The sequence below is a fragment of the Calliphora vicina genome, chromosome 4 (genome assembly GCF_958450345.1).
Source record: "Calliphora vicina chromosome 4, idCalVici1.1, whole genome shotgun sequence".
Taxonomy (NCBI): domain Eukaryota; kingdom Metazoa; phylum Arthropoda; class Insecta; order Diptera; family Calliphoridae; genus Calliphora; species Calliphora vicina.
In genome coordinates this window covers 62,626,886-62,654,625 of record NC_088783.1, presented here as the reverse complement: position 1 = coordinate 62,654,625, position 27,740 = coordinate 62,626,886, and the positions used below count along the sequence as shown (strand labels likewise).

The 27,740-nt window shown below is 30.7% G+C and overlaps 1 protein-coding gene across 1 annotated transcript in view; it reads right to left on the bottom strand.

Annotated features, from left to right (window-relative positions):
* LOC135957295 (protein obstructor-E-like) overlaps window positions 1–27,740 on the bottom strand; it is a 318,903-nt gene that overhangs the window by 61,343 nt on the left and 229,820 nt on the right. Inside the window, exon 2 of the mRNA XM_065508016.1 lies at window positions 8,037–8,270. Within this exon, the coding sequence (XP_065364088.1) occupies window positions 8,037–8,270 (234 nt within the window). The remainder of the gene's footprint in view (window positions 1–8,036; window positions 8,271–27,740) is intronic.

Sequence of the window (27,740 nt, the reverse complement as noted above, 5' to 3'; positions counted from 1 at the left end):
AATGAAAACAAATTTGAAAATTGTTGATACAATTTTTTATATAAAATTCATCTTTTTTGGGAATTGCGGCATTCTTGATTACAATTTAAAATTATTTTTTTTTATTTTTCCATTTTCAATAGAAAAATCAATGATTATACTCCGATTTTTTTACAATTTTACACAACAAACACAAGAAAAATAATCAAAAAACTTTCAATCAGAATCATTTTCGGTCACGCCAATCGGTCCGTCTGGCTGTCTAGCTGTGCATGTAAAGTCGATCGGTATACTTTGAGGTGGGTGTTAGACTAATATTTTTGGGCGTAACAAATATCTGCACCTCCCCACTATGGTGGTGTAGGGTATAAAAAGCTCATGAAAAATTTAAAACGGCAGAAATTGTTCAGGTTTATTACTTTGTCGCAAATAACAATTTTAAAGACGTTTTAACGATGTTCGTCCATACGACTGGCAGGTGGTCCATGTAAACCTTGTGCTCACAGGACCCAATTTCATAACGATCGGTTCATAACTGGTCATAGCTCCCATATAAGGCCCACTTCCGAAAATCACTTTAACATCATATATCTTTAAAAACTGTTGGTATAAACACAAAATAAGTTTCATATTAAATGGAAATTAAGTTTTTTATAGCTGCATTTTCCAATTTTTTATGCCATTTTAAAAAACAAAAATTTTGAAAATTTTTCAAAAAATTATTTTATTTTGCCGAAAATACTTCTAAAACATTTCTTTCGTAAGGGTGATTTTATTGCGGAGTTTCGTTTTTTTTAGTTTATTCAATAAGCTAAACCGTTTTTGAGTAACGCGAATATATGCTGTCCAACCTCCCCCATTTTCGAAATAACAGTATATCTAGAAAACAAAAGCTTAGGTTAGCAAGTAAGAAAGTATAATCGGTCAAGCTCGACCATATGATACGCTACACCAATCTTATTATGGACAAATCGCAATAAATTTAGGTGTCATGACTTCTGTATATATGAAACCTATTTATGTTGAATTTTATTAAAATACCAAAATTTTTAAGAAATCTACGCTCATTAAAATGATTTTCGGAAGTGGGCATTATATGGGAGCTATGACTAATTATCGACTGATCATTATAAAACTTAGCGACATGACTTTTGTATATATATAAATTATTTGTCTTGAGTTTTATAAGAATACCAATATTTTTAAGAGATTTATGCTAGTTAAAGTGATTTTCGGAAGTGGGCATATATGTTAGCTATGACTAATTGTGGACCGATCATTACAAAAATTTGGTGAGCCGAGTTTGACTTATATAAAACTTATTTTTGCAGAATTTGGTTTGGATATCTATATATTTATGAGAGCTTAAATATTTTCAGATAGGGCAATCGTATGGGGGCTAGGAGAAATAATGGACCGATTCTTACAAAATTCAATAGGCTTTACCAAATTTTATCGAATTATCTTTCAAATTGCGACCTGTAGTTTGATTACAAGGTTTACATGGACAGACAGAAGGACGGACGGAGGGACATCGCTAAATTGACCCAGAAGTGATACCCACTATTGTTGTGTAGGGTATAAAATCGGTTATATATTTAGTCCCATTAAGACCCACTTCCCAGAATTTGTTATGAGAAGAAAAATTAAATTTTAGATGGCGGAGAACATTAGACTTTGGTAAAAACGAAACCGTGCTAAGTATGGCCAAACCTAATACATATACACACATACTACACTCTAAATGATGCCTATGCATATATGTATATGTTTGCGTGCATACAAACAACCATGTAGAGATTAAATGCCAGCTTAATGTGCACCAAACGAGTATTGAACGCATAGCATGCAGCATAACCAGAGCTACTAAAGCACCTTCTACTTGTGGAAAACCATGGGTAAACAATTAATGCCTGTATCGGTTGCATCATAAGATGTGTCCAGGTAAATAGATTTTGTGTGTGTCGGTTTCTTTTTCGTATTTCAAAAGTAACACCACAACTAACAACAGCTATTGCCACTCGACAATATGTAATATTCGACATTAGGTTGAACTTGCTGCAGGGATTCTTAAATTTTGAGATCAATTATACTGCCAAAAGTACATAATAATATGTATCTGTAATCTGAGATTAAGTATTTCGATAACAATTTTATTTATTTAAAAGTTTTCTTTTAAAAAATTTAAGAGTCCCCTCCTTATATGTGAAAATCTATAGGAAAACATCTTTAAAATAAAAACTTGTGGAATAAAATTCGATCGGTTTGTGTCTGTCTGACTGCATCTGCGTTAGTTTTCCAGTTCTTCCACTTAAACATTGGTTCGTTATGCTGTTGGTATGTTGGTTCCCATAAATTGTCACTTTTAATAGTTTTTGCTTTTGCTATTTTAACCATTTGGTATTTGGAACAGCAATGACAACAATAGCAACATCAACAGCAGCAGCAGTGCCAACAATATGACGTAAAATACAACCAATTTTCTGTAAACATATTTGTTCATCCATTCTATACCCCAAATCATGCTAAACAATCTTCTATAAATACACAGCCAAAGACATAGATACTTTTTTTTGGTCAACATTCTACTATTTCGTTTCAGTTTGTTTTGTGTTCCTCATATGTTGCTGATACCCAAATAAGAAGCTTAAATCCATTAAAGCAATTGGTTTTTTTTTTGTTTGACTCAATTGTAAGGTATTCTACAAGTAATCATTCTACATATGTATATTCATTCTATTCTGTACGTTTCTATCCATATACCACAATTGTATCAAAGCAACAATATGTTTGTACAAATATCTGCATACGTATGGAGAGGAGGTTTTGTGTATGATTTTGCATTTAAATGATACTTTTTGGCTTTTTGTTTGGTTTTTTAGGATCTGAATTGAATTGACCATTTAATGGCTGTGTATTGGAGAATCAATCTTATGTTTCTTGGATTCACTTATACAAGATCAACACACAAGCAGAACATTTCTATTTGTAGATGTTATTGTTTGTTTCCCAGTTTTACTTTTAACAAAACCTTTTTAAAGGACATGAAAACATGTTTCTCTTAATTGGTTTTTATGATTAACATGAGCTTGTCTAAAATTTGGAACACTTTCGAAAATATGCTTTTAATAAAGGAGTAAGTACAAAGAATGTTGTTACTAAGAAAGTATGTCAAGGGATTAGATTTGATTAGTATACTTTTATAGTTTAAGTAAAAGTTCATTTAGGAATTAAGTTTTAATAAAAACTATTGTAGTGATAATGTAAAAAATCATAAAGGATTTAAGGACAAAATGTGATCAGTTTTTTAAAAAAACTTATAATTAATCATTGCAATTTGAACTTATAAATTTCTAAAAGGAAAACTTGAGAATTTTAAACTTATCCCAAGTGCATTGTCTCATTTCTACATTAAAACATGGATTTAAGGGGTTAAAATGTTCCGCAAAAATATTATCAGTGAAATTTTACTATAAGTCCCTGAATAAATTGAAAATTGAACCAGAAAGTCAGAAATACGACACAACAAAAGAGAGCCTAGGGTTAATTTCGCATTTATTAAGAATTTTACTTTAAAGTATCCCAAAAAATTTAGCATGAAAAAAAATGGTTCAAATTTAACTAAAAATCACTAATATCTCTATTATTTTACTTCATTACCATACAATGTCCAGCATATTTCAGCTATAAGCGTTCTTCAATGCGTGCGCATGTCTGATGAAATTGTCCACAATGCTCATTCTGTTGACAACTGGTTCTCAAAGTAATCCATATGGGAATTTAAACAATAAATTTTTGCTGAATTTTGTTCAATAATTTCATCAATGGGTGCGCATCCAATTGAAGAACGCTATAAATTCAAAAGCATTCATTCGCTTATCGCTGAATTATGCTGGACATTGTATGGTAATGAAGTGGAATTGCCTAGAGCTAAAACATTGTCATTAATACTTGCAATCCAAATTTGCTATCGAAGGTAAAATAATAGAGATATTAGTGATTTTTTTTATGCTAAATTTGTTGGGATACTTTAAAATAAAATTCTTAACAAATGCGAAATTAACCCTAGGCTCTCTTTTGTTGTGTCTTATTTCTGATTTTCTGGTTGAAGTTTCCGTTTTGGTGTATTCAGGTACTCATAGTAAAATTTCACGGATAATATTTTTGCGGAACATTTTAATCTCTTAAATCCCTGTTTTAATGGTGTTTTTTAAATTCAGATGTAAACTTTAAAAACGCCGATACACGTGTCTTTTTTCTTTATCAAAATTTATTGGTCGGATCTTGTAATTTTCAAAAAATAGTGTTATTAGCAGGGCAACCAATATGCTCTAAAAAAAGTGTTTTATGCGCATAAAATATGCACTTAAAAACGAAAAATGTGCTCTTAAAATTGGTTATTATAGCATTAAATTTCGATTTTGGTGACTTGGGCACTACACGAAAATAGTTTGGTTCAATTAATTTTATTATATTTAGCAATAGATTACTATGAGTTTACTTAAGTTTTGAAATTTCTTAGACAATCTTAATTAATTGATTTTTCTCATATTTTAAAATGCCTAATACTTCCAAAATTTTTTAGTAATTAGTAGAATAATATTTATAGGATCAGTAGGGAGAGGATGTTCCATATAAATTTTTCAATACATTTTTATTCTACATAAAGCTTTTTAAACATTTGTATTATGTTCCAAAAACTCTATGGAGAGCATGTGTAATTTTTTATTAAAAAATTTCAATGGAACATTCATCGTGTATGTAGATTAACATCTAAATAAATTCGGCTTCCAAAATTTAAATATAATTATCAAAAAGCCTTACAATAGTGGAATGATTTGTTCTATTTAAGACTGCGGTAATTAAAAAAAACCATTTGGTTGCAGTTTTATCACTGGGACTCAGAATGCCGTGACAATTTCTATGTTTGATCCTTGCTCATCCATTGTTTCGACTATCGATATCCATGTATATTGTTTTTAATGATTTCCTAATATCTTCGTTACAATTTTTGAACGCGAAGTTTTCGATGAATCTTAATATTCTGAACATTTGTTGAATAATTGTTTAGTTTTATATTAGTGGTAAACTGTTAATGGCTAACCATAACTGCCTCAAGCTACCTTATGTTTTTTTTAATGTATCCAAAATTTTAAGAAGTTGACCTAATAACATACAATTCTGAAATTTTCTTTTAATTTTTCACGTATTTTTTAATATATGGAAACTAAGCTGCCTTAAGTTAACGAAAATTCGATGAAGATAAGTCAATTATAGATACTATAATTTTTTCTTTAAGTAGATTATGCCAATTATCATTAACAAAATATTAAAATATAGAAGTAAAAATTACAATGCAAACAATAAAATTATATTAAGAAAAGAAAATAATGAAAACAAAGAAAATATGCAACAAAAATATGCAGTTATGCGTTGAATATTCAAAAATATGATATAAAATGCAAAATATGCTAAAATATGCAGTAAAGAGCAAAATATGCAAAAATTTGCACTAACAAATCGATGCAAAAATTCTTAAAATTGTCTGAAATGGATAAATAACTAACTCATATGTTTATACGAGCAGTTCTTTTAGACCGTAATTCATATGTTGCCAAAAATATGGTAAAATGTCATAGTTAACAATGATCACAACTTTGAAAATATGAATATTGTATGTAGGGTAACACTTCTACTTTAAACATTTAATATTATTTTTTCTAATCAAATTACTTTCAAATTTCTGTTAATTATTTTTATTAAATAAAAAATATTTTTGTCATTAGAAGTTTTTAATAAAAATAAATTTTTATATAAAAGAAAACCTCTACATTGTACAAATGTTTCAAAATAAAAGCTTAAAATTTGAAAAACTCCCGCATTTTCTCCAATTAGTTTATCGTAGCCTGAAGGTTTGCACATTCCGTGATTAAAGAAAAAAACTTATACTTCTATTAATTTAAATAAAACTTAAAACCATAGAGTAATATATCCATAGAAGCGTTACTGAGAGGGAAAAAACCTAAGTCTGTTGTCAAAAACCTAAGTCGTGAGAATGCATTAGTACAAAGTTTTGAGATTGTGTTGGTGCCTTTTTAATTTTCACCAGACACACTGAGTTGTATAAAAATGTTTAAATTTTAATTTATGTAAATTTTCTTCTATTTTCAATACCAAAAATTGAAACTCTGTTCAATAAATTAAATTCCACCACAAATAAAATTATGTGTCAAAAATTAATAAAAAATATTTTTTTTCGTTTGAGCAAAATTAACGTGTTTCGGAAATAAATTGTGCTATAAATTGTTAAAAAAAATCATAAAATAGTGTATAGAAGTGTAATAATGTGGTTCGGTCTGTATTTAGTCGGAAAATCAAAGGTAAAATTTCAAGTATTTTAATGTGTTAATTTCTCTCACAAGTATGTTGAATTCACATATCACAAGTACGTGTGAAGAGAGGAATTATTGTTACTCTCAGTTGCGCCTCTAGTTGTACCCTATGCCATATGCTCTAAAGCGCCAAGGCACTGTGGTTCCAAATCAAAATCTAGATGGACAAAATTATTTGGCGATCTTTTTATATAGAATTGGTATCTCCGATTCCAAAAAAAATCTTTAAAACGTCAATATAAACTTTTTTTCAAGTTACAGTAGGGTCTAGATATACATATAAAAAAACATTAATAAAAAATTTAAAAAAATACGTTTTCATGTCTTTCTGAAACTAAATTTTTAAAAAGATCTGTATTTACTATATTTCAAGTTACAGCTTACTCTCAGTTGCGCCTCTAGTTGTACCCTATGCTCTAAAGCGCCAAGGCACTGTGGTTCCAAATCAAAATCTAGGTGGACAAAATTATCTAGATATATAGAAACCAATAATAAATAAAGAAATATTTCTAAAAATTCCATTCCGTAAAAATTTAAAAAAAAGTATTTCGGCGGGTGCTGGCGGCTACAATTTCTTTGCAAAAACATTCCCCAGAAGTTTCATTGGACGGGCTTCGATGGTCTTTTTTTTTTGGCAAGCTATATAATATTTAAAAAAAAAAATATATCAGTATATTTGAGAACCAGGTTTAAAGGACTATAACAGGAAAATGGAGAGGCCCATAAATATAAGATATACATTTAATAAAAGCCTATATCAATGTTTATCTATGTTTTGAAGTATGAATTTCTATAGGGTAAAACCATTGAGATATATTTAATTTAGTAAAGCAGTAAAATATTAAAAAAAATTAACGAAAATATGATTCCAAATTTGTTGAACTCCTGGCGCTTCTGTCGATAAAACGAAATGTCCAATTGAAAAACCCATTTGTATTGGAGGAGATCAGATTGTCAGCTTCCGAAAAAACTTAGTTTTTCCAAATTCTGAAGATACCGATTTTCATAATTTTGTCCACCTAGATTTTGATTTGGAACCACAGTGCAAGGGTGCCTTAAGACACTCATTTAGTTGTTCCCACCTGAAAGGTATACCATTGATTGTATAAACTTCCAAATGTTGTTTTTTAAATCAGATGCCCAAATTTACCATAAAAAAAATATTAGCAACGTTATTATTTATTTATATTTCTATATAAAGTGCAAAAAAAAAAGAAATTTCGGTTAATCGGTTAATCGATGCAAATTAATCGGTTTAATTGTTATTTGATAATCGTCAATTTTGAATTATTCGAACAGTTAACCGACAAAAAATAATCGGTTAACCGATTAACGGTTAATCGATTGAATACCCTATATATAACCTTGCCACTCATGGTGAAGAGTATAAAAAGGTCAAGGAAAGCATGTTTACCAAATATTATCAAAATCAGAGTAAAGTTTCAAAACTAAATTATTTGATCCAAATTTTTCGTTTCGACCTTTATTAGGTTTCCAATTAACATTGAAATTAAGCTGCACTACTTACATTAATCCTAATTACTTGTTAAATCACTAGCACATAACATGTATGTAGTTAATAACATGTAAAAAGTATCCCCCTAACAAAATGTTATTATTGCATTTTTATAAAGCCAAAAATATGTTGTGTTTTTAAATACTCACTTGCTAATTGCTTATCCTCGCAATAGTTGGCACGCCATGGATAATCACAGCCTTCCGTTACACCGCGATGTTTACCGGCAAAGACAAGACCATTTGGACAATCATACAATTCCGGTTGATTATTGACACACTCCCAGTAGCGGTCACAATATGTAACATCGCCAACGACACGACCTTTAACTTTGCAGGGATCCTCTTGATTTGGTTTCAATTGTTGGGCCAGTGTTGAGGAAACTATTCGGTTAAATGGGGGAAAAGAACAGAAAAAAAAGAATAGGAAATTGTTAAAAGTGCACACACATATACAAGGACACAACAAATAAACAGGACGAATGTATAGTAACAATCGTTGTTGTTAAATGTAGTTTTAGTTATTGAGGAACAAAAGGTTACAATTTTTAGAGTCTCTTAGTTGTTTGGTAGTTTTTTTTTTTTTGTTTTATTTTTGCATTCACTAACTATTGTTGTTGATGCTGTTGCTGTCGTCGTTGTTATTGTTTATTTTTTGCTGTAGTTGCAGTTGTAGCTGTTGTTTTTGTTTTCTGTAAAGGTACAAGTGATGCTGGTGGTTTCCACAAAAACATGTCCAGGTAGTAACAATTGTTTTGAAATGCATACATGTTTTACTAAATAATACCAGCAAAAAAAAAATGTAAAATTGCCATTTTAAACGGATTTGGGTCATAGTTTTGTCGCTTGTTTTCTTTATTTGTTTTTAGTTTTTTTTTTTTTTCAATTCGTGCTGTTGCTCTACAAAAGCGGCTTCAATTGTATTGGGAGGTCATTTAAATTTATAACTGTGGGTGTTGCAAGTTGTTACCTTAAATGAATTGAACAATGTTTCTGGTTTGGTTTTTAAAAGTTTCATTAATTTTTATTAATATTGTTTGGGGTGGAAATATTTATGGATGTTGAGGTTAGATTTTATACAGAAGTGTTGGAAAATTTGTGAGCGTTATAAGGTATTTACAAGAGAGGACTAAAAATTAAGTAAAATTAACGGCTAATGTAATTTCTGTAAGTTTATTTTGTAAATATGTTTGCAAATTTTTTAACTTCAATACTAGAAACTGTCTAATATTCCTGTCTATAATATTTACAATACTTTCTCAAACATGAATTCGCTGAAAAAGAACTTTGTCCAGCATTCTCAGGCATAGAGAAATACACATAGATCGGAAACTGGAAAAATACTCAAAATAATCACACATACGAGTATTGTTTTTATATTCATATAGTTTTTTATTACTAATGCATTTTCGCCACTAAGGTTTTTGACAACTGTGTTAGGTCTTTGACTGGATAGTTTCCGATCTATGCGTATTTATCTACGGTCATGAGGACTTCAATGTTTCATACAGAATCCCAAACGAATGCAGCGTCTTCCAGGGAGAGATACTAGCAATCTGAAAAGCCACGGATTTGATAAGGGCACACGTCACAGAGGGGTGTTGAATTGTAAAAGTAGAGCGTTATTCGAACTATACACGATCAGATTGTGTTGGGTACCAGGACTCTGTAAGATAAAGGGAAATGAGATAGCAGATGAACTGGCCAGGGAGGTATCGGATCTGGACTATATTAATAGGGATTGGAGGCTAAACCTCCTATATTCCACTACTATAGGTTGATCTTCGAAATATTCCGGGACTCTACAAACCAATCCTGCAGCAGGGTATCCAGGGCTCTTTAAAAAAATTGGATGCAAAGGCAACCATAATACTAATTGGGATGGATAAGAAAATGCTCAGGTATTTAGTAGGAGCGATAACCAGTCACTGCACGATTGAAGCCTTCGTTGATAAATGAGATGTTGAGGAAATATTGGGTGTATGACTTAAAAAGTTTTCTTTTTGCTTCTATAATGTAGATTTTTGTACCAACGAATCTTCATAAGCGGGAAGTTTTGTTTTATTTCTTTAATTTGAAAATAAGTGCCGCTGAATTAAAGCGATTGCTCACCAAAACTTGTGGTGAATGTGATCCATCAGTTTCAACATTGTGCGTCTAAGCAGTGGTGATTTTGACACGGAAGAAAAAGATCGCCCAGGCCAGCCAAAAACTTTTGAATACCAAGAATTGTAGGCAGTACTCCATGATGATTTTAGTCAAATTCAACAAGAGATCGGGAGCTACTCAAGCAAACTCAATTTCAAAACATTTGTGAGCAGCAGGATTCATCCAAAAGCAGGGAAATTGGGCACTATAAGTGTTGAAGCCGAGAGAACTTGGAAAACGATTTTATATGTATGAAATGTTGAATTAACGCTATAAAAGAAAATAAGTTTTGCGATGAAAAATGGATCCATTACGATAACCCAAAGCGTGAGAGATCGTACGTGAAGTCTGGCAAACAAGACAAATGTTTTAAAACTCAATAAGAGCTTGCAAAATCAAGTTCAGCAATTTCAAAACGTTTGAGAGCAGCAGGATTCATCCAAAAGTAGGGAAATTGTGTACCATACGAATTGATGCTAAGAGACCTTGAAAAACGATTTTATAATTTTTGCAACGACTATTTACTTGCGATGAAAAATGGATCAATTACAATAACCCAAAGCGGAAGAAATGCGAATCCCGGCCAACCAACCAAATCGACACCAAAGTCAAATATACATGTTGCAATAACTGTTCAAAAGTATTTAGAATGAAGTGGATGGAACGTTTTTCCTCACCATCTTTATAGTCCAGACTTGCTCTGTCCGACTACTATTTGTTTTGATGAATGCAGAAAGCTCTTTCTGGAATACGCTTCACTTTGGAACAGAGTATACGATATTGGCTTGATGCGTTCTTGGCCTCTAAGGATGAGTAGTTATTTTGGTTCGGAATCCATATTCTGTTAAAAAGGTGGGAAAAGGTCATAGCCAACAACAGCCAATACTTTGAATAAATTTATATTGTACAAATATTGCAAAATAAAAGCTAAAAATTTGAAAAAATCTTACACCCAATAGAAACCCGTCCTAGATTACAGGGTCTCAGGCAAACATGTCTAGGGGAAAGTTTCCAAGATGAACTGAATGATATTGGCAGATTTGATATAGTTAACATATTAGGCATTATCAGGGGAATACGTTGGCTATATTAGGTAACTGACCTCTAGGAATCCCACTCTATATATATTTCCTGTCGTTTTGTGTACTGGATTTTTTCACTTTATTTCTCTTCCTTCTTTTTTCATTCCAATTTAATTTTTTCTCTTCATATGTAGTTATATTTAAAAAGGGTGTCACAATTGATCCTACGGCTCTCTGAGTGTAAGTTTACTTCTTCTGATCTATCAGTCTATCGACCTATGGTCGTAGTTATGAAAAATGTTCAAACTGAAGAAAAAAGAAACCATAGATAGCTAAAATAAAAAAGCATTTACAAAATTCTGAAAACAAAAAGAAAACCAAATAATAAAATAAATATGTAGACATGCCTTCGGCCATATTTGCAAAACAGCCACAAAACCAATATCCTACACTTTGTTGATGTAAATACACAGCAGGGAAAAATGCAATATAGAGGCCTTCCTAAAGGCCTTGCTTATTTTGCAGAAACAATAACACCTAGCCGTATTGCAAAATCGTTTCAATTTAGCATGGGCACGTAGTGCAAAGGATAAAGCCGTAGTTTTCGCTGAATACTTAAGTAATGTGTTCTAACCAAACCCCCCATCAAATAATTTTGTTCGGGTAGGAACAGACTCCGAACTAATCAATGTTACTATAGAAGATGTTCAGAGGATCACAAAGGACAATCTTAAACTAAGAAAGTCTCCAGGTTATGATTTAATTACACCTTCCATGATTGAAAACTTACCAGGTGTGGCAATTATTGTGCTCATAGTGTTATTCTATGCGATCTTGTCTCTAGGAGTATTTCCGAATGATTGGAAAATCTCCCAAATTATAACGATACCCAAGCCAGGAAAGGATTTGGCATTGGCATCATCCTACAGACCTATTAGCTTATTGCCTTGCTTGTCTAAACTATTTGAGAGAATAATCCAAGGGAAAATTTTAACATTCTTAAATAGTCAAAACATTATCCCAGATCATCAATTCGGATTCCGTAAACATCACGGAACAATTGAGCAAGTTAACCGCCTAACTGGAGAGATACAAAAATCTTTCGAACTAAAAAAGTACTGTTCTAGATGTTGCCCAGGCTTTTGACAAGGTTTGGCATAAAGGTCTAATACACACTATTAAATGCCTACTGCCTTCTAGTACTCACAAAATACTAGAGTCTTACCTATCGGATCGCTTGTTTAGGATAAAATGCGGCGATTATGTGACAAGCGACTATGTGATCAATGCTGGTGTACCTCAGGGAAGTGTTCTAGGACCAACCCTGTACTTATTATACACCTCAGACTTGCCCGAGTCCGAAGAATTAACCATTTCCACCTTTGCAGGTGACACTGCAATTCTTAGTTCTCATGTGGACTTAAATGTTGCATCTAGAAACCTTGATAATTATCTCAGGCACGTGGAGACGTGGTTAAAAAATTGGAGAATACAAGTGAACGAAATTAAAAGCAAGCACGTAACGTTTTCACTTAGGAGAGGAAATTGTCCACCAGTGACACTAAACAGTGTGAACATCCCACAGTCTGACCACGTTACATACCTTGGCATTCATTTAGATAGACGTCTTACTTTGCGTCGGCACATAGAAGCCAAGCGGCTCCACATGAAACTAAAAGCTTCTAATTTACACTGGCTAATCCACCACCAATCGAAATTAAGCCTTAACTGCAAAGTCATCATGTATAAGACAGTCTTAAAACCAATTTGGACATACGGAATCCAATTATGGGGAACAGCAAGCAATACCAGTATAGATCTTATATAGAGGGCACGGATCTTATAGAAATTGTATAAAGAGGTTATTTAAAAAGGCCAACAAAGTGAAGCCCTATCAATTTTTCCCGCTGGGAAAAGTCTACATTGGCAAGCACACACGCATACCTAAATTTACGAAAACACGCACTAATACACATATGTACATATACAAAGAACTTATTCACACGTATACATTTGTCAATTTCCTGTCAATATTAAAAATACAGACAACAAAATATAAACTGCGTGTTTCAATATTTTCGAAATCTGTGCAAATAGTAGACAGACAATTCACCAATAAACCAACAAACATTTTGGTAGTAATTAAGCTTTTGTTAAAGATTGAAAATACTTGCTTTTGTAATAAAAAAAAGTAGTTGAGTGGGTAGTAGAGCATAATTCGATTGTTTTATCAAAAATCTAAAAAACATTAAAATTAGCACCATTCATATCGACTGTGTTTTATGTGATTTAAAAAATTGATGGTCATTTAACCCAAAATGCTTTTAAAGGTTAATTTCCATTTTGTGCTGTTATTATAAATACTAGACTTAATGTCATACTTTTCTTATGTTTCATTAACATCGGCTCAAAAATATGTAACATTTCGCTATCTTTCCATTAGAAATTTCAAATATTGAAAAATTTGTTTTCGATTTTAGAAAAACGTTCAGAGTACATTTGAAATTATCTGGACTGGAATAGGTTTTACTTAAAATTCATAACAGTAAAGAAACATCAAAAAAAATTGTTCAATAGCATCTTTTGCAATCTTCGCAAACAAATTAAACAAATTTCAATCTATTTTTGATTTTTAACTTTATTATTAAGTTAGTTAAAATAGTTAGGTATTTAACAAAACAATTTGATGGGTTGTTTTGTGTTTTACTCGTGTGCATGCAGACGGCTTCTGTATAAATTATTTTGATTTCAAAAGATTGTGTTGAAATTCTATTACTTAAATGTCAACTAAATAAAAAAAATACCCCAATAAAAATGTCTCAGAATTAAATAGAGTAATATAGTAAAGCAAACACACGAAATTGGTTTATTTATCGTACATTGAATTGGCACAATTTTACAATAATGTGTGGAAGATTTTGAGGGTATGGTAATTAAGTAATACAAATTTTAACATTATTAGCTTTCTTTTTTTAAATAAAAAAGTCTGTTGAAAAAAGTCTAATTTGTTTAAGATCGAATTGTCTTAATTTTTGTATTTTTATAGTCTTTCTGAACTATCGGACATGAAGTTAGAATGCATCAATGCCTTATTAGGAATAGCAATTGGATACTCACGCCAGACTCGAGAATCTTCAGGGGGTGCCCTAGTATCTGTCAAATAACTGTTGCACATTATTATGTTTACTTCTCCTGTCCTGAACTCCTCCCAATTATTTCTTGTACTCCTTTACTCTATCTGACTTTCCTCTTCTCTTTTCATCTTTATCTGGCCTTGTTTTTTTTTTTTTTTAGATATCAAAAAGGGACCTATTGCATGGACCCAAGTGAGCTGTTATCATTCCTGTCTCTGTCAAAATCTTTTTTAAAACCTACTATCAATCATTATAATGACTGGTTTATAATCTGATTTATAAAAGTAGATATTTATTAAACATCTGCATAAGTAAATTCGATTACACCGTGCAACACGAACAAAAATAACCATATACGGACACCACTACATTATAAAAGACTAAAAAAAAGATCCGTGGCTCCCAGTTTTGGCAAAAGTCAAGCACTTTTGGTTTAATGTGCCCCCAAAGATTTGGGCCCTCGGTGTCAATTTTGCAGAAAGGGTATAATTTGCTCAGGTTCATATCTTGCAAACAGTTCGGAATTTTGATTTACTCTCTGAGGCAAAGTTGTAGCCCTTATCATAAAGAACAAAAATGTTGAACATATAAAATCAAAAAAACTTCATCTTCAGGATCAAAATCACAAAAACTTTAAAAACATTTTTTACCTTTTTCCCCCTGTTCAGGTCCATAGGTAGCAAACCGTTCAAAATTCAAGGAAACAATCAACTACAAAAATGTACCTAAGACCTCAATAAACAACTTTCTAGAAACTTATTATTACGAAATTGTACTTGAATTCAAATATAACGATTTTAACGGCTGATTTAAAAGTAGCATAATGCTTTCAAATAGCAGTGCTGTAATAGCAAACTGTAACATATCTGTGGGAATTATTAACATTGAATACATGCTTTCAGTTGACCATTGATCGAAGGTATGGCAACGCTGTTTGCTTCGACAGTATATTCGAATTCGAATATTCAGTTAAAGAACATTGTAGAAAGTACACCACAGATGGCGTATGTATTAGAAAGCTCTAGAATATACGAGCTTTGACAGTTAAAGAGCAATTTAGAGTGCAGATGGCAGTGTTATAAATAGTGGCAGAGGTTGCAGTCATTAGTGAGTTTATCAGTGACGCTTTTTGAATAAACATAAACTGAGCGCCTCTGTGGTTGTTGTACATTTTAAATAAATAAAGAGTTGTTACAATTTTTAAAAATTTTTTGCAATCAAAAGTATCCGGTTTATTTAAAGGAAATAAACCAACGTTTTGAAAAGGTTAAAACGTAACAATATGCACTTACTAGGAATGATTTTTAACACCGTTTAGGTATGTCAATAAAACTTAGTAACAAAAAACTAAAGGACTTAAGAGTTTTGGGCCATAAACTATTAAATTACTATAAACTTAAGCAAACTTTTAGGCAGCTTAAAAAAAATTCTAGAAGATGAAGCCTTTTTGATTTTACATGTTCACAATTTTTGTTCTTTATGACAAGGACTACAGCTTTGCCTCAGAGAGTAAATTCAGAACTGTTTGCAAGATATGAGCCTGAGAAAATTATCACTTTTTTGCAAAAATGTCACCGATGACACCATAAAAAAAGTGCATGACTTTGGGCCAAACTGGGTGGGAGACACGGGTCTTTTTTTTTTGGTCTTTTATCATGTAGTGCTGTCCATATATGGTTATATTTCCATGACTCAAAAAATTACACACACTATATGTTAAACGGCTACCAAAACTGTGCTAAAGTCCAATTTTTCAAATGCAAATATTACATTTTTTTTAATGCCATTTTGTAACCAATGCTCCAAATTAACTAAGTCAGCTTTTTGTTTTTGGTAAATATTAAATTCCATTTAACAACATGCAGTCAAAGACATTGCATCGTAATTACTTAATAAATTTTGTTGAAAAGCCTGTATTGCTTTCAAATTTTCAATTGCATGTTTAAATAATTTCGCGAGTTATAAACAAGAAAGTGAAAATGGCAAACAATAAACTAAGTAAGTAAGTAATGTTTTTTGTTAAAAAATGTGATAAAATTATTTAACTTGCTTGAAATAAATCCACTTTTTTAACATAACCTTAAAAGTGCTGCGATTGTTTTCAAAATGTAACTTCGTGGAAGGTTTTAAAATTTCGGCAAAGTTCGGCAGATTAAATGAAATCAGAAATGAATATATTGAAATGTTATAAACCAATTTTCATTTACATATAATAGCCATTTTTAGCCGTTTTCGAATAATACTATCTTTTTTAGGTTATTGTTTGAAATTTGTCTTAACGAAAATTCAAAAAAAGAAAAATTTTATGCAGTTTTCAAACATGTAGTGGACAAAATTGAAGTAAACATATTTTCAGATGAAGTGGAGAAGCATATAACGAAAACAATAAATTTGTTATACCCTACACCACCATAGTGGGGAGGGCATAATGCGTTTGTGCAGATGTTTGTAATGTCCAAGAATATTAGTCTAACACCTACCTTAATGTGGTTCATATAATTTTTTCGGCCCAAGGACGAAGAATATTTAAATTGGGTGAAATCGGTCCATTAAGTATACCACCTAACCCCCATACAAATTTCCTCCCGTAATTGGACTTTATCGGTCATACATTTTTAATTTATATAGGTATCTACACAAATTTTGCTCCAAATAAATTTTATATATACGGAATTCATGTCATCTAATTTTAAGATGATCGGTCCTTAATTAGTCATAGCTCCCATATAATACCCGCTTCCGAAAATAACTTTAACGTGCATAAATCTCTTAAAAATGTTGGTATACAAATAAAATTCAACAGAAAATTCAACTCTCATAAAGAAAATAATCACACGACCTAATTTCATGACGATCGGTCCATAATTGGTCATAGCTCCCATATAACCAACTTCCGAAAATCACTCACGAATATAAATTATTGAAATTTTAAAAGCAAATGAGACTCTTGCCAAAGTTTCTTTGCAATCTATTTTACTTCATACTGCTGAACAATTTTTGAGATGCAAAAAGACGCTGTAATGGAAGCGGAGAAGACATATTTTTTAAGCTCCGAATTAATATTAATATTAAGCTGTACCTCAGATCCATTAATTTCCACATCCTTTTTAGACAGGCGCTTACAAAACCGGAAACGTTTCACACTTCTACCAGAAGTAATTCAACTGTTATGTTGCAGTGAACCCATGGAAAAATTTCACTTTAGCTAAAACTTTTAGTAATTGCTTAAATCTAATTCATTTTGTAAATTTAAATCAAAAAGGTCCTCTTCGCTTTTATTAATTTCATTGTCTGGGTGGCTAAAGTGAAATTTTTCCATGGGTTCACTGCAACATAACAGTTGAATTACTTCTGGTAGAAGTGTGAAACGTTTCCGGTTTTTACTTTCGAAATTCTTTAAGGTTTTGGTTTGAATACCATGATTTTGTAGTCGTTATTAATTTAGCACAGAAAAAGTAGTCATGCAGTGTTATAAATTAAATGGTCTATTGAAAACTTTAACTTAATATTACAAATTATTCATATAATTCTCATAAGAATATTTTATGCATAACTTGTTATCTTTTGGCGAAATGAACTGAGGAAATGAACGGATTGGCCATCGTTCTTTGCACATGAATCATTTCCTCAACTATTTATAAAAAAAATCCCAAAAATTCAATAGTCAAGAGCCATTGAAACCCATTATTTATTTTATAGGATCCATTATGGAAAATTGATTAAAGTTCTTCTAGTTTATTAATAAATACAATAAACATACCCCTCCGATTTTAGTAGATAAAGCAAGCTATATTTATATTTCTGCTATCTAAATTCAAATAACCTTAACAATTTAACTGTTATTGGGAAATATTGTCACTAACTTAAAAATTGTAAGAATAAAAGAATTGAGAAAATGTCACTTAAAATATATTAAATATAAATTTTCACAACAACAACCATTCTTCCCTTTGTCTATTGAACCTAAACTCTAACTTGTTTAAATTCAAATCCTTTTACGTCATGCTGAAACATGTTTTTATTACTGTCAAAGAACCCAAAGAAAATTAAAGAAAAAAAAGGTTTCTTTTGTAAGTATTACCATACCTTTAATTGTGGTTAAAAGCTGTATAGCTTTGACAAATTGAGTGATTGATGGGTTTTTTTGCTAAAGTTAAAAAATAAATATTCTAAATGTAATAGACAAACCGAAAAAAACGAGCTAAATAAATAAAGATTATATAAGATTTTAGAGAAGATTTACTTAGTCTTGGGCTTTTGTTAAACATTTAATTTTCTGTAAACTCTTTATATCAGGGATGAGCGGAAAGGCAGGTGAGTATTAATATATGTATGTCAGCAGTGGTGACATTTAATTGACATGACATTGATTATGGTCATGCGATATTTCATGTTGCTTTTAATATTTCATTAAGCAAAAAACTCGTTTTTATATTTTCCTGCTATAAATAAAATATTCTAAATAAAAAAGTCATACAGAAAGTTAACAATTTTATTACAAAGAATAACATTTACTTTAATTCTCCTAAATAAATTACCCGACTTAATTGAATTACTTAAATCTTTTCCGCACACACAAACCTTATTAAGAAAATACGAGGGTAAATCAGTAAGGTGTAAAGCAAGTACGAGTATATGAAAGAAAATATGCATATTTCCAAATATACAACAGGAACATGGGAGTTTTCAACTGAGTAATACTTGCTTCCACTTTAATTAAATTTTGAAATATAAAATTACAGCAAACTACATCACTATTATTAAGTTTATACCTCTTAAAAACGTGGTTTATTTCCTTTAAATAAACCGGATAGTTTTGATTGCAAATAAGAGCAGTTAAGTTGTTTAAATTTGTAACACACTTAAATTACACTTTATAATGAACAAAACAGTTGAAGTTAACTCTAACAGCGCTTATAATAAACTCATTGACTATTTATACACACTTCCATAACATCCGAGTAGTCTAGATTGTTCTTAACGGTCAAAACTAGTATATTCGAATTCTAGAGCTTTCGATGTTAATGCCAATCATTTAGTAACAATATATTTAATTTTTCAAGAAAATACTGCTAAAATATATTTGAAGTATTTTAAATAGTTCTTCTTGGGAACTTATTTTAAGATTTTTAAGAATTTTTTTCTCAAATAGAACTGAATTATGTATCTACCCTCAAGTATTAACTACAATTTAACTGCTTTAACTTGTTAGTTTACTTTTAGCAAGTAATTTTTTGGATTTCTGCTCAATTTACAAATTAAATTTTATCTAGATTACCTGTTATTTATACACATGCATATTTAATCTTTTTTACTTTTAGTTTTTTACTCCTTTGCATCAAATACAAACTAAAAACACAACTCACTTACAAAACTTTTGCTTGGTCTAAGTTGATTGTTTGTTTGCATTTTCAAACTTTATTTTTGGCAAAAAAAAATTACCAAGAATTGAGATTTTTGTTTGTTTCTTTATGGACAACTAAATAAATTGTATTGTGTGGTTAAATTTGGTATAAAGTTACAATAGCCTGGTTATGGAGTAAATTTTTCATAGTTTTATTAAGCGTTTAGGGGAGGCTTTCCACAAAGTTGAAAAGTGCGTAGCTCAGTGGTTTCCATACATGTCAAGCAGAGATGGATAAACAATATGTTTATTTTGTTAATTGTTAATAAACATAATAACCAGAGCCCGAAATAAAACTGTATTGGCTTATTGCTCTTTGCAGATCTTAACACATTTTTTATATCATTCAACTAAAATTATAAAGTTAATTTTTATATTTCAATTAAGTGTGTGTGTAAAATATTCTAAAACGTCCGAACTGCAAACACAAAATCAATAAGATTCTTCTAGAATGTTTAAAAAGTGTTCTACAAAGGTTGGTATTGAAACTATTTACAAAGGGTTTAGTAGAAAAAAAGGCGACGAGAATTATTTTCCTGCTATTTCAAAATATCGGAGATTTCCTGTAGAAAGTTGCTTGTTATTTGTAATAGCAGCAATTTTCTTTAAAAAAATATCATACAATTTTTTAATTTAACCCAAATATTATGTTTTTTTTTTTTTTTTTGATCAAGTTAGCTTTGCAAAGCATGTCAGTTATTATGTTTAATGTCAATTATATTCATTTGTTGTTAATCTAATTAAAATGAGTGACGAGAAAAAAGTGCGTACTAAAATTATAAAATATTTTCAACAAAACCCAACGTGTTTCTACAAAAAGTTGGCCAAACAATTAAAGGTCTGCAGTCGAACAGATTCCAATGTTCTTAACAGTAACTTGTCCGTTGATAGAAAACCTAGTTCATGTAGGAGGAATGGTCCACACGATGTTTCTAAATCCAATAAATAGAAATAATAAAAATTTTCAAAAGAGCTCAGAACACATCCGGTAGGACAGCAGTCCGGTTAGCTCAGTACTCGGACTATTTGGTACGAAAAGTTAAAAACAATGCAGGGTTAAACACATTAAAGGCTGAAAAAGTTCCTGACAGGAACTCTGCTTTTTATAAAAAAAAATACACCTGCTGCATAATGGATGACGAAACGTATGTTCTGAAATTTTTTTCGAGTGAATGTTGAAGAAATATTTAGGACCCAAAAGCAGAAAATTTTTCCAAAAACAATATGCAGTTGCGGCAAAAGAAGCCAAACATTTGTTACAAGGGCTCTATAAATACCGAAATATACACCAAGGAATGTTTACAAAAGAGGATGATTCCATTAATAAGGTTTCTTAAAGGGTCCACCTATTTTTAGCTTGATTTGTCATGCTGTCACTATGGTAGGCAAGCTCTTGAATGGTATAAGAATAATAATGTGTTATTTGTACCAAGTGAGGGAAATCTTTCATACTGCCTGGAGCTAAGGTCAGTGGAGAGATATTGGGATCTTGTTTAAAGAGAATTGAAGAGCACAAAAAAGGAGTCCAAAAGTGTGGTAGATTTTAAACGGAGATGGACTATCTGTTCGAACAAAGTGTCAGAAAATACTATAAAAATCATAATGGAAGGGTTTCCGGAAAAGGTTCATAAATTCATCACTATTGACTAGAACTGTAAAAATAATAATTTTTGTAAGTTGTAATAATATTTTCAATCAAATAATAATAAAAATAAAAACTGTAGGTTTAGTCGTTTCTTTTTTATTAACATTTTTGTATGTTAAGATTTTTTCGATCTCAATTTTCTACAAACAATTTCTTTATATTTCCAAGTAGCAGCCAATTTTCTTGCAATTTTTCCTTTAGAAAATTTTTTTCTATTTCGAAATAGCAAAAATTTCCTATAGAAATTTTATTGCCATTTCCAAATAGAAAAATTTTTTCTATTTACTAATAACATAAACTATTTATTCTATTTCCAAACAGCATTAATTTTCTATAGAAAATTCCTCGCTAGTTCCAAATAGCATTTATTTTATACAGAAGATGCCTTGCTATTTAAAAATACCATTAATTTTCTTTAAGCTATTTTCAAATAGCACTAACTTTCTATAGAAAATTTCTTGCTATTTCCAAATAGCATTAATTTTCTTCAAGAAATTGCTTGATATATCCAAATAGTATTGGGAGAATGTAATAAAACTGAGGTATTTTTTTAAAATTTATAGCTTTTATTTTAAACATTTATACAATATAAATTTGTTCAACGTATGCTATGATCTTTTCCCATGTTTTTGACAACATGTGGATTCTGTGCCAAAGGAACAGCCCATCTTTTGAGGCCAAGAAAGAATCAAGCCAATATCGTATACTCTGTCCCAAAGTGAAGAGTATCCCAGAGAAGCATTCTGCTTCGATCGAAATAAATAAGGAGTGAGATCGAAAAATTCTTAACACACGTTTTTCATTACATTTTTTAACCCAAGTATTATTTGAATTTTTTTTTGATCAAGTTACCTTTGAAAAACATGTCAGTTATTATGTGTAATGTCAATTATATTAATTTTTTTGTTAATCTGATTAAAATGAGTGACCAGAAAAAAGTGCGTACTGAAATTATTAAATATTTTCAACAAAACCCAACTTGGTCTTACAAAAAGTTGGCCAAGCATACAAAGGTCTGCCGTCAAACTGTTTCCAATGTTATTAAACAGTACCGGGAGAACTTGTCAGTTGATAGAAAACCTGGTTCAGGTAGAAGGAATGGTCCACATGATGTTTCTAAAGCCAAAAAAATAGAACGCATTTTCAAAAGAGCTCCCAACACATCCGGTAGGAAAGCAGCCCGGTTAGCTCAGTGCTCGGACTATTTGGTACGAAAAGTTAAAGCTAATGCAGGTTTAAAAACATACAAGGCTCAAAAAGTTCCTGACAGGAACGCTACTAAAAATTTAGAGGCCAAAAACAGAGCACGGAAATTGAAGTCAAGTTTTATAAAAAAATATTCTTGCTGCATAATGGATGACGAAACGTATGTTCTGGCAGATTTTTCGCAACTTCCAGGTCAAAAATTTTATGTTGCTGATGCTCGAGGGAATGTTGAAGAAAAGTTTAGGACCCAAAAGCAGACAAAATTTCCCAGAAAGTTCTTGGTATGGCAAGCAATATGCAGTTGCGGCAAAAGAAGCCACTCATTTGTTACAACGGGCTCTATAAATACCGAAATTTACATCAAGGAATGTTTACAAAAAAGGCTGCTTCCATTCATAAGACTTCATAATGTGTCCACTTATTTTTGGCCTGACTTGGCATCCTGTCACTATGGCAAACAAGCCCTTGAGTGGTACAAGAACAATAATGTGGTATTTGTACCAAGAGAGGCAAATCCTCCAAACTGCCCGGAGCTAAGGCCAGTGGAGAGATATTGGGCTCTTGTTAAAAGAGAATTGAAGAGTACAAAAAAGGTGTCCAAAAGTGTGGTAGATTTTAAACGGAGATGGACTACATGTTCGAGCAAAGTGACAGAAAGCACTATAAAAACGTTAATGGAAGGGTTTCCGAAAAAGGTTCAAAATTTCATCACTAGTGATTAAAACTATAAAAATAATTTTTTTTGTAAATTGTAATAATAATTTCAATCAAATAAAAAAAAAATTAAAGCTGTAAGTTTAGTGGTTTCTTTTTTATAAACATATATGTATGTTAAGAATTTTTCGATCTCACTCCTTAGTAGTCGGACGGGGCATGGTCTGGACTATAAAGCGGATTAGGCAAAACTTCTCAACTACTTCATTCTAAATAATTTTTAACATATATTGCAACATGTGGCCGTGTGTTGTCATGATGGAATATTACATTTTAATGTGTGGCCGCATATGCTCGCTTCAAACGAATCAGTTGTGTTCAGCACTGGATCCCTGTGATTATCTGACCATATCTGAAAAGCTCATAATAGGCAGGACCCTTTTGCTCCTACCAAATTCAGAGCATTGGTGTTGATTCGACTGGCCTGACTTCACGTACGATCTCTCACACTTCGGGTTATGGTAATGGATCCATTATTCATCGCAAGTAATGATTCGGTGCAAAAATCGTCTTTCGAGGTCTCTCATCTTCATATCTGCTTTCGCATGCATCCTGCTTCTGTCCAACATTTTGAAATTGCTGATTTTTCAAGCTCTTGTTGAGTTTGACAACAATCTTCATGAAGTAATGCCTCCAATTCTTGGTCTTCAAACTATTTTGGCTGTCCTGGGCGATCTTTATATTCCTTATTAAAATCACCACTTCTGAACCGAATAATCCATCTCCCGCACGTTGAAACCGATGAAACACATTCACCATAAACATTGGTGAGCAATAGTTGTGCTTCAGCGTAACTTTTTTTCAAATTAAAGAAGTAAAGCAAAACTTCCCGCATATGACGCTTTGTTGGCACAAAATTCGACATTATGTATCCCTCAAAATGAAATATTAATTATTCAGAACAAAATCCGCATTCAAAAGATTCGCTATCTATTGAAAATCCCGTATTTTTAAGTCATATACCAATAGCATTAATATTCTGTATGAAATTTCTTGTAATTTCTAAAAAGCATTAACTGTCTTTAAGAAATTTTTTGCTGTTTTCAAAACGCATTAATTTTCGTTAACAAATTTCTTGCTATTTCTTAGTAGTAACAATTCTATATAGCACATTTTTTAATTGCATTAAATTTCTATGGACAATTTATTGCTATTTTCAAATGGGTTAAATTTGCTTTAAAAAAAATTCGTATAACATTGATTTTCTTTAAGAAATTTCTTGCTATTTCTACATAGCATTAATTTTATTTAAGACATTTCAAGCTATTTTAAAATAACTGCAATTTTTTTTATCCTAGTTCTTCCTATTTCCAAAGAGTTTCTGTAGACAATTTCTTGTTTTTTCTTAAGAAAATGTCTTTCCATTTTCAAAGAGCCGTCATTGTCTTTATAAAATCTCCTGCTATTTCTAAATAGCTGTCAGTTTATTTAGAATTTTTTAGCTATTTCAAAATTTAATCAATTGTCCTTAAAAAATTTCTTGCTATTTCCAAATAGCATCAATTTAAAGGTGTTTTTTAGTGGTTTGTTTCTTATCATGCCATAGAAACATCTTATCATTTGATTACAAAATCTAAGATTTTCTTTGCACATATTTATTTTTATTTTTTCCATTTTATTTAACAAATTAATTCATGGTACACACATATAAATGAATTCATCAACAAGTTACAAATACTCACTCTCATTCTAAACACTCAAACCCTCTAAATTTATGCATTCACATGTGTAATTTACATTAAAAATCACTCAAGGTAAATGAAATTCTAGAAATAAAACCTTAAAATAATGTGACATGTTTACAGAGAAAATAATAAAAAAGAAATAGTGAAATTAAAGGGAGGGACAGAAGGATATTCGCAACTGTATTACAAGTGCTAAATTACATGTTGTTGCGACTGTAAATGAGAAAATGAGTCTGAGATTTTCAAGAAAAATCTCATTCTATAAATGTAATTTCAAAAGACTTCCACATGTACATATAAATAAGAAGGGGAATAAAGAAGTAGTCGGTCAAGACGAAGTATTTTTGTACTCAAGTCAATAAATACAGTGTGGGTCAAAACACATTGGTTAAAAATTACTACTATACTAGTTCAAAAAATCCATACACATCAGCTTCTAGAGTAAAAAATTCTCTCAATCTAGAGTTGTGCAAAGAAGAACAATTTTAGCTGGGACTGTTGCACAATGGAATACCGTTTTATTTAACTATGAATCTAAATTAAACTTTGTGAATTCTTCTGGAATAAGAAGAGTTCGACGACCTGTCAATAACAGACTAAATCCGAAATGTAAATTAAGTTATAACGCAAATATTTCCCAATATATTTTGACCGATACTGTTTACACAAATACCCATTTGAAAGCCAAGGTTTTAAAATTGCATGATAATCAAATAATCCATTAGTTTCAAATATTACCTCAAATTTAAAAGATCCTTAAAATATGTTTAAAAATTCCCCAAAAACAAAGCACAAAAGAATTAATAAATTCCCCAATGAACAACAAATAAACCATAAAAATTAAATTGCAAAATAAAAAATACAATAAAAATAAAATAAAACAAATCCTTCACAGGAGAGATGCCAAGATGAATAAGGAAACACAGATACTTTTTTTTAAATATCATGAAAATATATACAAACAAATGTACATATGTATGTTTTGTATCATTTGTGCAGAGATATATGTATAATGAAGCAAAATACCCTTAACATGTAGAAAATGATTAATGGATCAACGTTGATTTGACATGTTTTGAAACATGTTTATTGTTGCTGTATTCAACATACAAAAAACGCCCCACCACAAAGATACAAACATACTCAGAAACTCAAATACACAGATTCTCTCATCCATATCCCAGCTTTGAAAACCACGAAGAGACTTCAGTCTACAAAATTTACATGCTTGCAAATGAATGTATGAAATAAAAATATACAAATTCCTCTTCTAGACAATCATGATGCTACAATTTTTATATGAACTGAACTTCTTCTGGATTATTTTATTTTTTGCAATTATATACACTTATACACACACACGTACATCAACATATGCACTAACACATTCATGTTTATGTTTACTCACACTCTTTTACATTCATGTATTGTGAATTTTACTATAGACACTCACTCTCACGCATTCTGTGTATTCATTCATTGAAGCAATGATGCTGAAAAAATAACTTATACGCCATGATGCACATCCATTCATTTTAATTCTTTCTTTTTATTTTATTCACAATTTTTTTTTTTCCTTTCATAAAAAGGGTATTAAACAGCAGCCAAAGAAGTTTTGAGGGCAGAGGCGTATTTAATACAGCAAAGAAATAGCTTGCTGTGTAAATCTTAAACACATTTTCTAAAGAAAATTGCTGGTTTTTTGAAAATAGCTATACACTTTTTATAAAAAATTGTACCCATTTAAAAAAAATAAAAATTTCATAAAGTAAATTGCTGTTACTTAGAAATACCATACATTTTTCTATAGAAAAATGCTGTCAATTTGAAATTTTAAGCTATTTAGAAATAACAAGACATAGAAAATTGCTGCCAATTGGAAATAGCATACAATTTTCCATATAAAACTGCTGGTATTGAGAAATAGCTCGAAATTTTCTATTGAAAATTGCTTTCATTTGGAAATACCAAACCATGTTCTATAGAGAATTGCTCTCATATAGAAACAGTATGAAATTTTCTATAGAAAATTGCTGTCATTTGGAAATAGTATGAACTTTTCTATAAAAATAGCTGTCATACTATTTTGAAATAGCAAGAAATTTTCTATATTATAATTCTTTCTTTGTATTTTATTCATGATTTTTCTTAAAAAAGGGGTAGCCCAGGAAGTTTTTCAGGCAGGTGCGTATTGGGAAATATTTTATACAGCAAAAATATTTTCAAAAAAAAATAATGGAAGCAAGAAATGTTCTGAAGAAAATGTATGGTACTAAGAAATAGCAAGAAATTGTCTATAGAAAATTAAAGTTATTTAGAACAAGTAAGAAAGTATAATACCCTACACTAAGTAAATGAGAAAAATAATTTTCATTTAAAATTTTAATAATTTATTTTCATGAATGAATTTCGGAAGAGTGCTATGATGAGAGCTATGACTAATTATGGACCAATCGCTATGAATATAGATCATGTTTTTTATGTCTATATGAAAGTTATTTGTGTTGAATTTTATGTGTATTCCAACATTTTTAACCTTCGCTTTCATAGTATCTACGGAGGTAGATATTTGGATATTCAGTTGTTAATAACTTAAACAGTTTTTATCAACTTTGAAATTGCTTTCAGCTCAGTTATCAAAATTTGCCGAATTTTTAGAAAACAAACAAATAAAAAAAATTGAAGTGAGATTATAGAAGTTTTTTTAATATTTCATACGGGTTTATGAATATATGTATACCGTGGTAGATACATTCAAATTCATGACAGTTTATATTGGATTTGTTACTTAACCAGCTTTACTATATACTATCATTAAAAATAATTCAAAAGCTTATCTTAAATACATTCCATTGCTGTCTTGATAAAAAACACCATCGTGTTTTCGGCTCGAGAT